The 16,175-nt window shown below is 37.0% G+C and overlaps 1 protein-coding gene across 10 annotated transcripts in view; it reads right to left on the reverse strand.

The window, feature by feature from the left end:
- Tsga10 (testis specific 10) overlaps nucleotides 1-16,175 on the reverse strand; it is a 107,526-nt gene that overhangs the window by 64,474 nt on the left and 26,877 nt on the right. For 9 of the 10 annotated variants that reach the window (XM_042695445.1, XM_042695449.1, XM_042695443.1 and 6 more), the window contains 6 exons: nucleotides 15,107-15,172; nucleotides 13,401-13,568; nucleotides 12,852-13,010; nucleotides 7,192-7,362; nucleotides 7,020-7,097; nucleotides 4,380-4,531 (listed from right to left, as the gene is read on the reverse strand). In XM_042695445.1, the coding sequence (XP_042551379.1) occupies nucleotides 4,380-4,531; nucleotides 7,020-7,097; nucleotides 7,192-7,362; nucleotides 12,852-13,010; nucleotides 13,401-13,451 (611 nt within the window). In that variant the 5' untranslated portion in view covers nucleotides 13,452-13,568; nucleotides 15,107-15,172. The remainder of the gene's footprint in view (nucleotides 1-4,379; nucleotides 4,532-7,019; nucleotides 7,098-7,191; nucleotides 7,363-12,851; nucleotides 13,011-13,400; nucleotides 13,569-15,106; nucleotides 15,173-16,175) is intronic. The other variant, XM_042695446.1, reaches the window with a different exon arrangement.

Raw genomic sequence — 16,175 nt, forward strand, 5'->3', positions numbered from 1 at the left:
CATTAAAATCAATAACTTAAAATATTTGCTTTGTAAAAACTGCCATGATGCCAAAATGACCTAAAAATTTAATTCAATCCCAACTAAGTCCCAATGAAGGTCTTTACTGAGATAGATAAAACAATGCAAAAATTCATATGGAACAATAAAAGACCTTGAATAACCAAAGCAACTCTAGGCAAAAAAAAAAAAAAAAGCAATGCTTGTAGTATCATAATCTCAGACCTCAAGCTCTACTACAGAGCTATAATAATAAAAACGGCTTAGTATTAACAAAAAATAGACCCTAAAATCAATGGAACAAACTAGGAAACCCCTAGATATGTACCATATGCTTACAGTTATCTGATATTTGATAAAGAAGTCAAAGATATACAGTGGGAAAAAGATAGCCTCTTCAATAATTGGTATTGGGAAAACTGAGCACCCATATGCAGAAAAAACTAAAAGTAGATGCCTGTTTGTCACCATGTACAAGAATCAATTCAAAGTAGATAAAAAACCTCAATGTCAGACCTGAAACTTTGAAATTACTGCAAGAGGGAGTAGGAGAAACACTAGAACTCATAGGCATAGGCAGAAACTTTGAAGATTCCCAGGGGCACACCAGATATGAGAGAGACTTGACAAATGGGATTACATCAAAATAAAAAGTTTCTTCACAGCAAAGGACACAGGTACTAACCTAGAAAGACAGTCAGCAGACTGAGAGATTTTACCAGCAATGCATCTGACAAAGGCCAGATATCCAAATTATACAAAGAGCTCAAGAAAGTAACCCCTCCCAAAGCTAATAAACCAATCATTAAATAGGCAAAGGAACTAAGGAAAGACTTTTGAGAAGAGGTAAGAATGGCAAAGAAACACTTAAAAGAAATGCTCACCATCCTGGGCCACAAAGGAAATGCAAATCAAAACAACCCTGAGATTCCATCTCACCTCAGTTAGATTGGCCAATATTTTTATTTCAAACAACAAATGTTGGCAGGGATCAGAGAAAAAGGAACCCTATTGTATTCCCACCCTATTGGTGGGAATCTAAACTAGCACAACCACTCTGGACAGCAGTCTGGAGGTTTCTCAAAAAACTAAACAGAAGTCTTCCCTACAACCCAGGTATACCACTCATAGGTATCTACCCAGAATGTCACAATCTAAGATACCATAAAGACATTTGCACATCCATGTTCATTGCTGCATTATTCACAATAGCCAAGTTGTGGAAACAGCCCAAATAGATGAGTGGATCCAAAAAATGTGATAGCTATACACAATGGAATTTAATACAGCCATTAGAAAGAATATTATGTCATTTACAGGGAAATAGATGGACCTAGAAAAAATCATGTTAAATGAGGTAAGCCAAGCTCAGGACCAATGGCACATGTTTTCTCTCACATGCAGAAACTAGATTTAAAATACATTGGGACATGATAAATTATACAAGACTCTAGGCATTCACACACTCATGAAACCAAAGGAAGATGTTCTTAGGAGAGGAACACAAAGGCACAATGCATAGGTACATGTGATCACATAAAATAATATTTATTGAAATGAACTCCAAGAAATGGAAACAAGATTTTTCTTTCTTACTGTTTTTGTTTTCTTTTTGTCTTGTCTTTGGGAGGGAAAGGGGAGCACAGAAATGGAGGGACAAGGGGTGAACCAATGCAGCAGTAGTACTCACTAGATACTATGTTGAAAATAAACTATTTAACTGTAGATGGGGACAGAAGGAAAAAATTGGGAGGGAGCCAGGGAAAGAGTGACATTGTCCAAAAAGAAATGTACTCTTTACTGACTTATGTAACTGTAACCACTCGGTACATCACCTTTAATAATAACAACAACAAATAACATAAATAAAAACCAATAAAAATGCTGTCAAGAAAATATGCACATATTTGTTATGTGCATTTGTATATGCAAGCCATGGACTGGAAAAAATACTGAAAACAACTATCTGACAGAATTTAAATTACAAAATCTTATACAACTTGATATGTAATTCAATAATATGATATGTATTCAGATATATCACCAAAGAAGATGCATATATGACAAAGAAACACATGAATATATGTCCAAAATTATTAGCCATTAGGAAAAGGGCAAATTAAAACCATAATGTATACCTAAATGTTAGTATACATACTAAATGTTAGTGAGGATATATAATTATTGAGTAACTCACACTGCTGGTGCAAATATAAAACAAAATAGAACAGTCACATAGAAAAACAGTTTATTGGTTTCTCCAAAAGTGGAATGTATATCATATGAATTAGACATTTTATTCCTGTGAATCCAAAAGAAAGAAAAGCATATGTCCACATACAGACTTACACAGGAATGTTCTAGCAGCTTTATTTGTTATAGCTCCAAACTAGAAACAATCTAAATGTTATGTGTATAGCTATACAATGGAAGCATTAGTCAGTTATAGCAAAAATGAGTTATTTACATGTGACAACAGGAATCTCAATATGTTGAACAAAAGTAGTCTGGCATATTGTTTCTTTAAAGATTTTAGGAAATCTGAACAAATTGTTATGGCAGAAATCAAATTACAACAGTTGATTGGTAGATGAGTGAGATTACTGAAAAGCCTGAGTAGAATGAGAGTTCAGAATATGAAGATACTATTTTGACTGTGGTAATAGCTATAAGGCATGTATAAGTGTCAATACTTACCAAAAAATCAACAAATAGGTGAATTTTTACTATGTATGTCAATTGTACCTTAAATGATTAAGTTTATATTTAAGAATCTCCAAATCATTATACATCTATTAAGAATATTATAATATATACTAAAATAAATTATAAACTAAAGTGCTTTCAATGGTGCTACTAAAATTCTTCTAATGACATGAGGAAATGCTTATAATATATAATTAACTATAAATATAAAACATATAAAACTATACATATTTATAATCTTAGCTCAGAAATATAAGCTCGGAAAGCTTATGTGACAAACATGATAAATTTATGGTTGGAAACAGCTCTATATTATTATTTTTCCCTGGGATCATGAGTGATTTAATTTTTTTCAAACTTTTCTTAAGGTTTTTTAAATTGTTGTTGTGTTGCTTTATAACTTTCATTTTATCTCAGCTTACAAAAATTTTTTATAAGCAAGAATTTTTTTTTTAGGTAAAGCAAAATTTGAGTATTATCTATCCCAACAAGTGATTCCAACCTATACACTACAGGTCTTGGACAGATAGCGACTGGGAATTCATATACAAACCAAACACTTGTAGATTTAATAATCCATTTCATACATGAATGAACATCCCCCAATTTTCACAGATATATTGAAATATAACCATACTGAATTGGTAGAACCTTTTGGTTTTTGCATCAATGGATAATAAAAGTAAAAATAGTAGCAGATGCTTTCAAACACATTCTTCATACTTACAAGGTATAGACTGATTTGACAGTTTCCTGCTACCATACCAGTATGTAAGAGCTTAGCAATGTACTTAGTATTCAATTAATAGGAGTTCTGTAATATGCTCCTATTTCTTTGTTATGACTTTTCATTATGTTCTAACCCACCCTTTTTTCTGAGCCATTGTCAAAATTCTGTGTTGTGCTTGCTTATTCTGTTCATATTGTACAGCAAAATGTACAGTTACAAAAAGTAAATTAAACAAATACCAAAATTAATGTGCTCAGTACACCAAAGGACCTTATACAAGGTATTTCAGGCTGAGTACTGGTATAATCCTAACTAGAAGACTGAGATCTGAGGATCAAGGTTCAAAGCTATCCTGGACAGGAAAGTCTATGTGACATTTATCTCCAACTAACCACCAAAAAGCTAGAAATGTAGCTGTGGCTCAAATAATAGAGCACTAGCCTTGAGAAAGAGAGAGAGAGAGAGAGAGAGGAGAGAGAAGCTAAGGGACAGTGCCTAAGCCCTGAGTTCCAGATCCTGAGTTCCAGCCCCAGTTTCTAGGAGGGGGGGGGGGGGGGGGGGAGAGTATTTCAAGCCAGATGTGATGACTCAAGGTTATAATCCCAGCACTCAGGAAGTTGAAGATTATGAGCACAATGTCAGTTTGAGCTACATAAAATGCTGTCGCAAAAAAAAAAAAAAAAAAAGAAAGCTATTTCAGTTAAATTTGATCTGCAAATGTAAGAATAAGATTACTAAAGATTACTAGTCATCTAGCATCATGACTTCTTATTTGTGCCCTTGCCAGTCTATTATTAATCTTGGGGGAACTATTTCATATGTTGAAGTTTCTACAACTACTCCTTAATAATTCTTTCAGAAATAAAACAAATAATAAAATACTAACAAAAAGCAAAACTACAACTTACAGTAAACTTAGTTATTTATCGGTAATTTAGTTTACCTCAAAGAATTATTCTCTGCTTTTTGTCTTCCAAGTTCACTTTCAGTGTCCATTGCTTTTCTTGCTAGTGATTTCATTTCTTTTTCCACAGTGGTTATGGTTTCCTTCATCAAAGTCATATTTGACATTTGCTCCATACGTTCATCATCAAGCTACACAAGTAGAATGACAAGGTAGGTTACTGCCATCACTAAAAAAGCCTCAGTAGTCTTTCTTCAGAGACACATTCCCTCTGTACAAACTGTGGTTTCTGGCAAATTGTGAATAACGAGATGATCAAGTTAGACATGAATGATGCAGGAGGATGCAAGGGTAAGGGTAAGAACAGAATAGAGACAAAAATAAGCTATTGTACAGCTTTTCTAAAGGTTTATAATAGTATATTTGTCTACATTTTTCATTCTGGTTCATTTTGAGTATTTATATATACAATATTCTACTTGCAAATGATTTCTTGTTATCAAACATTAATAAGTTATACATAAAGTAGAATTATAAAAATAATTGGTTTTCTTCTATCATTTTTCACTTATAACTAAATACTATAAATAGGTTTATAAGTCCATGTAATTCAACCTGACAACAGGAAACAAAATTCTCTTGATTCTATTTATATAGTCATAACATCTCAAATATATATTCATGGGGGCTGGGAAGGTGGCTCAGTGGTAGAGGGCTTGCCTTACATGCATGAGCCCCTGAGTTCGATTCCACAGCACCACATAAGCAAAAAGGAAAAAGCCAGAAGTGGCGGTGTGGCTCAAATGGTAGAGCGCTAGCCTAGAGCTGAAGAGCTGAGGGACAGTGCCCAGGCCCAGAGTTCAGGCCCCACAACTGGACCCCCGGCCAAAAAGTAAGTGAGTGAGTAAGTGAGTAAGTGAGTGAGTGAGTGAGTGAGTGAGTGAGTGAGTGAGAGAGAGAGAGTGTGTGTGTGTGTGTGTGTGTGTGTGTGTGTGTGTGTGTGTGTGTGTGTGTGTGTGTGTGTGTGTGTGTGTGTGTATTCTCATGGAATCTCAAATGTTTGGTATCTTCGTATTTGGCAATATTACCTTTAACAAAATAGGGAGGTGAAAGTTACTTTAAAAATATTAAAGAGGGGGCTGGGAAGGTGGCCCAGTGGTAGAGCGCTTGCCTTGCATGCTCAAGGTCCTGGGTTCGATTCCTCAGCACCACATAAGCAAAAAGAAAAAAGCCGGAGGTGGCGCTGTGGCTCAAGTGGTAGAGCGCTAGCCTTGAGCTGAAGAGCTGAGGGACAGCGCCCAGGCCCAGAGTTCAGGCCCCACGACCGGACCCAAAAAAAAAAAATATATTAAAGAGCTTGTGACTTTAACTAAGTACCACTATCCTACTTACTATGAAATTTATGTAATTATTAATCTCAATAAAAAATTTAAGTAAAAAAAATAAAAAATATATTAAAGGGCCAGGCACCAGTGGCTCCCAGTAATCCTAATCTTAGCTACTCAGGAGGTTAGGATCTGAGGACCTGGTTTGAAGTCATATGTGGCAGGAAAATCCCTTAGACTCTTATCACCAATAAACTTTTTCTTTTTTTGGTCCGGTCATGGGGCCTGAATTCTGGGCCTGGGTGCTGTCCCTCAGCTCTTCAGCCCAAGACTAATGCTCTACCACTTGAGCCACAGCGCCACTTCCAGCTTTTTTCTTTTTGCTTATGTGGTGCTGAGGAATCGAACCCAGGGCCTCATGCATGCAAGGCAAGCCACCTTCCCAGCCCTAAACTATTTTTTTAAAGCTGGAAGTAGATTTATGGTTCAAGTGGAAAAGTACTTGCCTTGAGCAAAAATGCTCAGGGACAGCGTTTTGGCCCTGAGTTCAAGCCCCAGGACTAAAACAAAACTTTTTTTAATTAAAGAAGAATCAGGTGTTGCATGATACATGCTGATAATCCCAGCAAACAGGTTAAGGCAAGATCTCAAGATCTCAAGTAACCTGGGCTATAGAGAGATAGTCAGTTTCAAAGAGAAAAAGACAAATAAAAGAATGAGGAAGGGGAAAGAGAAGAGTGGAATGGAAAAGAAAGAAGGAAGGAAGGAAGGAAGGAAGGAAGGAAGGAAGGAAGGAAGGAAGGCAGGAAGGCAGGCAGGCAGGCAGGCAGACGGGAAAAAAGGAAATGTACTCATTACCTGACTTATATAACTGCAACCCCTCTGGACATCACCTTTGCAATAAAATTTTAAGAATTTGCCAGGTGCTGGTGGCTCACACCTGTAATCCTAGCTTCTCCGGAGGCTGAGATCTGAGGATTGTGGTTCAAAGCCAGCCCAGGCAGGAAAGTCCATGAGACTCTTATCTCCAAATAACCACCAGAAAACTGGTGAGCTGAAGAGCTCAGGAACAGTGCCCAAACCCAGAATTCAAACCCTACGACCGACCAAAAAAAAATTAATAATTAAAAAAATAGCCCTCCCTGAGAATCATCTTAATGGTTTCTAGAAAAGAACACACTTCACAACCTAACACACAAAAAAAAAACTTACATTTTCGAAGGAAATATTAAGCATAAATGCCATCTTAAATGTTTTAAGAATAAAAACACTATCATAGAAAAATGAATTTCTCTGAATGCAGAAAAAGGGGAGAAAAAGTTATTGAGAGTTTATAGCCAAAAGTGATGTTTACGTTATGAACTGTACACTCCAGCTCCTCTATCCTTTGTTCCAAGTGAGCCTTCTCATTAAATGCTGTTTCTTGAGCAATCTATTTAAAGAAAAACAAAATACAGTTCTTTCAGTGTCATGGCAGCATGTTTCACATTAAAAAGAAAGGTGTGACAGATAAAATTCTTTCATACCTTTAGCCTTTCCCTCAGACTATCTCTCTCTGTAGTCATTCTTCTTAAATCGGTAAAGGCTACATCTCTCTCCGTTTCCACTCGTCGAAGAATAGCATGAGCTGTTGTTGACTTAGGAGATTTACAGGTTTTCATCATTTCTCGCCGAAGTCTGGCAATTTCTTCTTGTGCCTATAATTTCAAGACACAGGGTTTAAAATTTTATTAGCATAAATTGTACAAATGGGTTTCATTCTGATTTTTATAACATGCATATATAATGTGCTTTTATCAAATTCATCCCATTTCTTTTTTTTTTTTTTTGTCAGTCATGGGGGCTGAACTCTGGGTGCTCTTCAGCTCAAGGCTAGCGCTCTACCACTTGAGCCACAGCGCCACTTCCGGCTTTTTCTGTTTATGTGGTGCTGAGGAATTGAACCCAGAGCCTCATGCATGCAAGACAAGCACTCTACACTGAGCCACGTTCTCAGCACCTAGCTTTTTATTTTTAAGACAAGGTCTCACAATGTAGCACACACTGGCCTCAAACTCGTGATTCTCCTAACTCAAGTACTAGGATTACAGAAGTACATTACCACACCAGACTAAATCAATATATTTAAATAAAAGTTTTCTTTATTAGCTTCTTTGGTAAGCTTTGCTTAATTGGAAGGAAATCACTGCAAAAGGGAATGTTTTGCTAAGAAATATTGAACTCCATCTATCCATTTTGTGGCATAAATTTTATTTCAACTCAGAATAGTGGTTTAATTAACATTACCATATATCTATGTTCTCTATTTAAGTATATATGCTGTTTTTATAAACTGGAAACTTTTTCCTGATAAGAAAGGCCCACTAGTCCTTACTGATAGTCTAACACTGTACACTTTGTTCAAGGATTCCTCAGGTCTACTGTTTGTTTGTACATGGTATGGTATTCTACTTTGCTACATAATTCTCCTCCCTCCATCTCAGTTTTGTTTTTTGTTTTTTTTTGGGGGGGGGGGGGGTGATCCGGTCATGGGGCCTGAATTCTGCGCCTGGGCGCTGTCCCTCAGTTCTTCAGCTCAAGGCTAATGTGCTACCACTTGAGCCACAGCGCCACTTCCGGCTTATTTTTTCTGCTTATGTGGTGCTGAGGAATCGAACCCAGGACCTCAGGCATGCAAGGCAAGCGCTCTACCACTGAACCACCTTCCCAGCCCTTTATCTCGGTTTTGCTTCAGCTAGTCTCCAAGCTTCAGAGGAATATATTATTTCCCAGTATTCTAATGAAAACTTCACCAAAACCACAGACATTTAAGTGTCTTCTAAAATCTCCCTAACTTTCCATGAATAGTGCCCTCTCTACTGCCTCTGCTCCTGAACTCCAGGCTCCTACCATACCTTCCGTCATGCACAGAGCTCCCTTATGTTGAAAACCCTTCTTTTAATACTGCTCCATCATTTACCATTTAAATGCCAACTGCACAATGTATACCTTCTTAATTCAGTGTAACCTGGATCCACTACCACCACCATTTTGAAGAATTTCAACAAAAAAGTTAATCAAATATGTTGGCCTTTTATCAATTCTTAATTTCCTTGGCATTTTGGTAACATCTAACAATGTTTTCCACTGAACCCTTCTTAAAATTCCTTTCTCCCTTGAGCTAATAATATCATTGTGCACCCCTTCCATCTAATCTCTTACATATTTGGTTATAATATTCAATGTATATCTGAGCATGGAACCAGGTACTAAGGTTAATGGGTAGGGTTGGATGTGGGAGAACAATAAAAGAGGAGGAACAATTGAAGAAGTGACATTGATCAACGTGTCTTGTACTCACAAATTAAAACTCACAACTACTTAAACATAATAAAAATGAAGAAAGCTACTTGTTTAGAGTCTGGCTTTGTGTTACTCTAGTCCCACATTTCTAACAGCAATTATTACCTGATTGCACTACCATCACTCTACTCTTTGAGAAACCAAACTCACAACTTTTCCTCAACCTACCAATGACTTTCTCATTTATCCTCTTATTTTCTCAATCACTCAGTTATGTTCATTTGTCCTTCCCTACTTCCTAAAAAAAAAATTTGTGTTGTCTTCCCTCACTTCTTTTCCATCAGTTTCCTTATTTATTTCCATGGATAGTACCCTTGCATAATCCTTCAATGCCTCATTCCACAGTAGAGAAGTCTTTCCCTTCTCTACTTCTCTTGAAGGAGAAATATTACTATTATAATATGGAAAAATCACATGAAAGATAACATTGCCACCAGGATAAACTGGAGAAAATGCTAGTTCGACCATATTTCTCCTGCTTTTAAAAAATAATAAATTGTTCATTGCTTAAAAAAACAAAATATAACAAGGCACCAATGGCTCATGCCTGTAATCCTAGATATTGAGGAGGTTGAGATCCAAGGATCATGGTTCTAGGTAACCTGGGCAAACAAGGCTGAGAGATTCTATCTCTAATTAATCAGAGGCATGGCTCAAGTGGTAGAGCTTTAGTTGTGAGTGAAAAAGTCAAAACAGAGCATAAGGCACTGAGTTGCCATCCTGGTTCTGAAACAAAAGTTAAAAAGCATAAAACCCTAATTCGTTTCACAAACAGCCCCTACTATTGAAGTCCAACCTGGGCCCAGCACAAAATATAAAAAGCAAAAAACCCTAATTTGTTTAATGAATAGCCCCTACTATTGAAGTCCAGAGTTAGCTAACTATATCGAGCTCACAACTAGCACAGATTTTTTTTTTTTGGTCGGTCATGGGACTTGAACTCTGAGCCTGAGCGCTTTCCCTGCACTCTTCAGCTCAAGGCGAGCGCTCTACCGCTTGAGCCACAGCACCACTTCTGGTTTTCTAGTGGTTTACTGGAGTAAGAGTCTCACAGAGTTTCCTGCCCGGGCTGGCTTTGAACTGTGATCCTCAGATCTCAGCCTCTTGAGTAGCTAGGATTACAAGCGTGAGCCACCCAGTACCTGGGTAGCACAGTCTTATAGCTCTACCTAAGATCTACATTTAAAATGGGTCTTTATTCACCTTGTATTCGTATACTGTTTCATAGAATGGGAACTTCTTTGTACAACTAAAGATAAAAATAATAAAAAAGTTTAAAAAAATAAATAAAATAAAATGGGTCTTATTGTAGATTTACAGTTTTGTAGATGGTTAAGCCAAGAATATTTTTGACCTTTAAAATAGCTGAGAAAGGGGCTGGGAAGATGGCTCAGTGGTAGAGTGCTTGCCTTGCATGCATGAGGCCCTGGGTTTGATTCCTCAGCACCATAAGGAGAAAAGGCCGGAAGAAGTGGCACTGTGGCTCTAGTGATAGAGCACTAGCCTTGAGCTGAAGAGCTGAGGGACAGGGCCCAGGCCCAGAGTTCACGACTGAAAAAAAAAAAGCTGAGAAAAAATGAAGAGCAATTTTTCCTAATAGTAAAAATAATATGAAATTTGAATTTCATGTCCATATTGTTTGACTATAACACAGTCAAAGCTCATGGGTTCTGGCTATTTTTACTCTCAACAGAGCTGAATAGCTGCAACAGAGATTCTTATAGTTGCAACAGCTGAATATTCTTATTACTAGAGCTGCTGCTGGAAAATTATTCAGCTCCACTGACACATGCAATCTAATCTAAAGCTTTACCTATGGAATAGGTAAGGGGCCTCTCCCCGCCCCCTTTTTTTTTTTTGGTCATGGGGCTTGAACTCTAGGCCTGGGCGCTGTCCCTCAGCTCTTCAGCTCAAGGCTAGCGCTCTACCACTTGAGCCACAGCAACACTTCCCTCCTTGCCCCTTTTAAGAAACAGAAGCCCCATTTGTTCAGAGCTCATATCCTACGTCTTCCAGCAAAGATTTCCTTGAACATAATTCTCTCTTCTTTTAAATCTTACAAAATCTTTTAAACCACTTATCCTCTATTAGCAAAAAATCTATCTCTCCAACTACATTGCAGATTTTTAGAAATCTACTATCAGTCTGCTTAGAAACAAAAGAAATAAGGTCTGCTTATCATTTTTTTCTGTTCCTCTAGAGTAGTAAACTTAAAGCCCAATACATAGTAGCTATCATTCACTAAAGCTTTGATACTTTTAAAAAAATTATGCTATGATTTAATATTTAATATTTTGAGAGTAAACATTTATATGATCAATAAAACTCATAGAACTTTAAACTAGAATGTAAAAGTCAACTGCAAAGTGATTTAAATCTTCAAAATTGAGCAAATTAAAAGGTAGCTCAAGAAATAATCTTAAGAAGCATTTTAAAACCTTGAATCCTGATTTGTATTTTTACCTCAAATTCATTATAACATATCATGTAACACTTTTTTTCCTTGTCTTTTTGTTTTTAAGGTGCTATGGATCAAACCTACGACCTCACATATGCTAGGCAGGCACTCTATCCCTGACCTACAGCTTCAGTCCCATCTTTTTTTTTTTTTTTTTTGTCAGTACTAGGGTTTGAATTCAAAGCCTTGCAATTGTTAGGCAGGTGCTCTAGCACTTAAGTCATGCACAACTCCCTCTCCTTTTATGCTTTGGTTATTTTTCTCACATTTTTGCCCGGAGCCTGTATCATATCACAATCCTCTTTTCTATGTTTATCTACCTGGGAATGTAGTCATGTACTACTCGCATGGTTTGTATGTTGAGATGAGGGTCTCACTAACATTTTGCCTGGGCTAGTCCCAAATTACTATCTTCCCAATCTCTGACTCACAAGTAGCTGGGTTTATAGGTATGTGCCACCACAACCTGGCCCCACCATTCTTATTATTATTCTTATTATTCAACAATGAGACTAATTTTATGTATGCATATGACCTTTTATAAATATGGAAATAGTTTCCATGTCTTATTTGTATATGTATATGTATGTACTCATGCACATATTATATTAGAGCCATATTATTTTTCATTAAGAATATTTTAAGAACAGGGATGTAGCTCAGTGGTAGAGTACTTGATTAGCATGCCCAAGCCCCTGGGTCTGATCCCAGTACCACTATAAAAAGTAAAATCTCAGCCAGATGCAGTGGCACTTACCTGTAATCCTTGCCTTTTGGGAGGTAGAGACAGGAAGATCATGAGTTTGAGACTAAATAGGACAAAGTTAGCAAGACCCTATTTCAAAATCCAAACACAAAACAAAAGGGCTAAGGATATGGCTCAAGAGATAGAACACTTGGCTAGCAAACTCAAGACCCTGTGTTCAATCCCCAGTAATGCAAAAAAATAAAATAGAAACAGCCAGGCGCTGGTGGCTCACACCTATAATCCTAGCTACTTAGGAGGCTAGGATCCGAAGATCATGGTTCAAGGTTAGCCTGGGCAAGAAAGTCCATGAGACTCTTATTGCCAATTAACCAGCAGGAAACCAAAGTGTCACTGTGGCTCAAAATGGTGAGAATGGTAGCCTTGAGCAAAAAAAGCACAGGGATAGTACCCAGGCTCTAAGTTCAAGACCCACAACTGAAAAAATAAATAAATAAAATTTTAAAAAATTAAAAATAAAAAAAATTACATATATAGCTTCACAACAAATGTAAATGTAAACTGGCAGTTTTAAGCACCCTTATAAAATCTAAGGAAGAATTACATACTCTCAAAAGTAAATGCTGTTATGTACTTAATTGTTCTCTTAAAAATAAGTTACCTGTTCATAAGGATTTTACCTGTTCATAAAGAAGAAAGGTCTTGTCTCTCTCAGATGTAAGAACCTTGACATTACCCTGAATTTCTGCCAAATGCCGCTCATATTTTTCTAACATGCATTTAAGTTCTTCACGATCTCTTGTGGTATTCTTCAAAAGATCGACATCACAGTTTGTACCCTACAATTATTATTTAACAAATATGAAATTCTTCATTTACATATGGTACTAATAAAAAGCTGCTACTGACAGTTGTATACAATTTCTACTTAACTATGACTATATAATCAAAGGAAATAAAGAAAATAAATAAGAAAATCACCTTCCTTTTATAATCTTCCTTTGCATCCCAAAGTGTTCAAAATTTTTCATATTCCCCAGCAAATTATACTGAGAATAAAGAACCAATATTGTCCACTATGTCAGCAAAGAGACCTCTTGTTTCTCAAACTCATTAACATAGCAATTCATGCCAAAACAAATGAATAATTTCCAGATTAGGTAAATCAAAGGATAAAAGTCAATGCTTAAGCAACAAATTCTAAAATACTTTTCAGTTTCCAAACCTACCCGGGAAGATGGAGATGGACGTCTTGGACTTTTTGATCTACTTCTGATCATTTTCCTCAAATTTTGAGCTTCACTTTTATAGTAATCTTTGTCTGCTTCTAAAGTCTTGACAAAGGAATCAAGTCTAGAAGGAGATTTATTTTGTGCTTTTTCAGTCTCTAAAATTATCTTTTCAAAGAGGAAAAAATTAGATCATTATTTCTATGAAAATACAGTATTTTTTTCTTTCTTTTTTTTTTTTTTTGGCTAGTCGTGGAGCTGAACTCTGGACCTAGGCGCTGTCCCTCAGCTCTTCAGCTCAAGGCGAGCGCTCTACCGCTTGAGCCACAGCGCCACTTCTGGCTTTTTCTGTTTATGTGGTGCTGAGGAATCGAACCCAGGGCCTAATGCATGCAAGGCAAGCACTCTACCACTGAGCCACCTTCCCTGCTCCACAGTATTTTTTTCTAAATGAAAACAAAGAGGACCTTTAAAAGTATTAAATTTGGTATTTTACAAATACAAATATTCAGTAATAGTTTTATAAAAATAGTTTTTTTCATTATTCCTGAATGTTTAAATTTGACTAAAAGTAGCCCTCCTAAACTGAGTGCTAGGGGTTCATGTCTATAATCCTAGCTACTCACGGGGCCGAGATCTGAGGCTTGAGGCTTGGAACTGGCCCAGATAGACAAATCTGAGAGACTCTATCTCTAAGAAAAAAGTTTTCTAAATTATTTTTTAGGAAAAAGCTGAAACTACAGGCATGTTTCAAATGGTAGAATGCCCTAGCCATGAGTATAAGCCAAGTGAGATTGTGAGGCCCTGAGTTCAAACACACACATGTACACCCGCACACACATGCACACACCACAACTAAATTCACTTGTTATACAAGCATTCTATCACTTGTGCCATGCCCCAGCCCTGAAATAATATTAATAATCTCTAAAGTATTTTGTTCAATAATTGGTCAAATGAATTTAATTGGATCCTAGATATTTCATATTTTCAAGTGCATTCTTATGAACTCCAATTCACTTTAATATGTTTTTTTGTTTTGGGTCCGGTCGTGGGGCCTGAACTCTGGGCCTGAGCGCTGTCCCTCAGCTCTTCAGCTCAAGGCTAGCACTCTACCACTTGAGCCACAGCGCCACTTCCGACTTTTTTCTTTTTTTATGTGGTGCTGAGGAATCGAACCCAGGGCCTCAGGCATGCAAGGCAAGTGCTCTACCACTGAGCCACCTTCCCAGCCCTCACTTTAATATGTTTTAAACTATTTTGCTATATTTATTATGCAAATACTTTACAGGAGGAAAATTACATGCTTTCTGATAGATTGTTTAAATGATAAGATTAAAATGTTTAAATAGAAGAGTTTTCATTCCACATTGTTAAATAAATAAAACATATGAAAGCGAGGCTGGGAAGGTGGCTCAGTGGTAGAGCACTTGCCTTGCATGCCTGAGGCCCTGAGTTCCATTCCTCAGCACCACATAAGTAAAAAGAAAAAACCCGGAATTGGTGCTGTGGCTCAAATGGTAGAGCCCTAGCCTTGAGCTGAAGAGCTGAGGGACAGCGCCCAGGCCCAGAGTTCAGGCCCCACGACCAAACCCAAAAAAAGAGAAACATATGAAAAACAATGAGGGTGAAAACATGCATATTCATTTTTTGTGGCTGAGTAAAAAGTGATTACTTAACTTATATTTTATGGAAAATGTACTTACAGATCTAAGCCTTTTTATTGTATCTTCTAATACTATTATATTATTTTGCTGGCAAATGATTTCAATCTGAAAAATGAGAATTAGTTTTTGTTATTTAAATATGCTTCAGTTTAATTGGAAAAAGCATCAAAAAAGAATCAATTTGACAATAAAAACATGTAGGCTTATAGTATATAAATTCTATACCATCAAATACAATTACTGTCAATACAAAGTAATAACTCAAAAGAGCCAGCCACCAGTGGCACAGGTCTGTAATCCTAGCAGGAGGCGGAGATCTGAGGAGATCTGAGATCAAGGTTCGAAGCCAGTTCAGGTAGGAAAGTCTGTGAGATTCTTTTTTTTTTTTTTTGTCGGCTGTGGGGCTTGAACTCTGGGCCTGGGCACTGTCCCTCAAGCTCTTCAGCTCAAGGCGAGCGCTCTACCACTTGAGCTACAGCGCCACTTCCGGTTTTCTGGTGGTTTAGGTGGAGATCGGAGTCTCACGGTCTCTCCTGCCCGGGCTGGCTTTGAACCGCGATCCTCAGATCTCAGCCTCCTGAGTAGCTAGGATTACAGGCGTGAGCCACCAGCGCCGGCTTTGTGAGATTCTTCTCTCTGATTAACCAGCAGAAAGCTAGAAGTGTTAGTGTGACTCAAATGATAAGACTGCCAGCCTTGAGTAAAAAAGCTAAGGAGCAGAGGATGGGCCCTGAGTTCAAGCTCCAGTACTGGTAAAACAAACAAACCAAACAAAACATGAAGGCTGTATATTAAAGAAAAGGTAATCTGCTTTATGCTTTGATGATAAAAGAACTTAGGATAAAATATGGCAGTTTCTTTATCCAGTATTGTACATAAAATCTCTACAAAATCGTTTCTCATACATTGGACCAAATGTTAATACTAATTATATTTCTAAAGATGCCAATAAAGAAGCTATTAAAAAATGACTTGAATAGAAGTTTTCCCAAATTGCTCATTTGGAAGAACATGCTTTCTACTCAATAGTATTGTAACAACTTAATTCTATTCCACCCACAACATACTTTTTGTATCACTATTATGAATAACCCAGTACCATAGTTAC

The sequence above is a fragment of the Dipodomys spectabilis genome, unplaced genomic scaffold, assembly GCF_019054845.1.
Source record: "Dipodomys spectabilis isolate Male_0828 unplaced genomic scaffold, ASM1905484v1 ptg000187l, whole genome shotgun sequence".
In the NCBI taxonomy this organism is placed as follows: Eukaryota; Metazoa; Chordata; class Mammalia; order Rodentia; family Heteromyidae; genus Dipodomys; species Dipodomys spectabilis.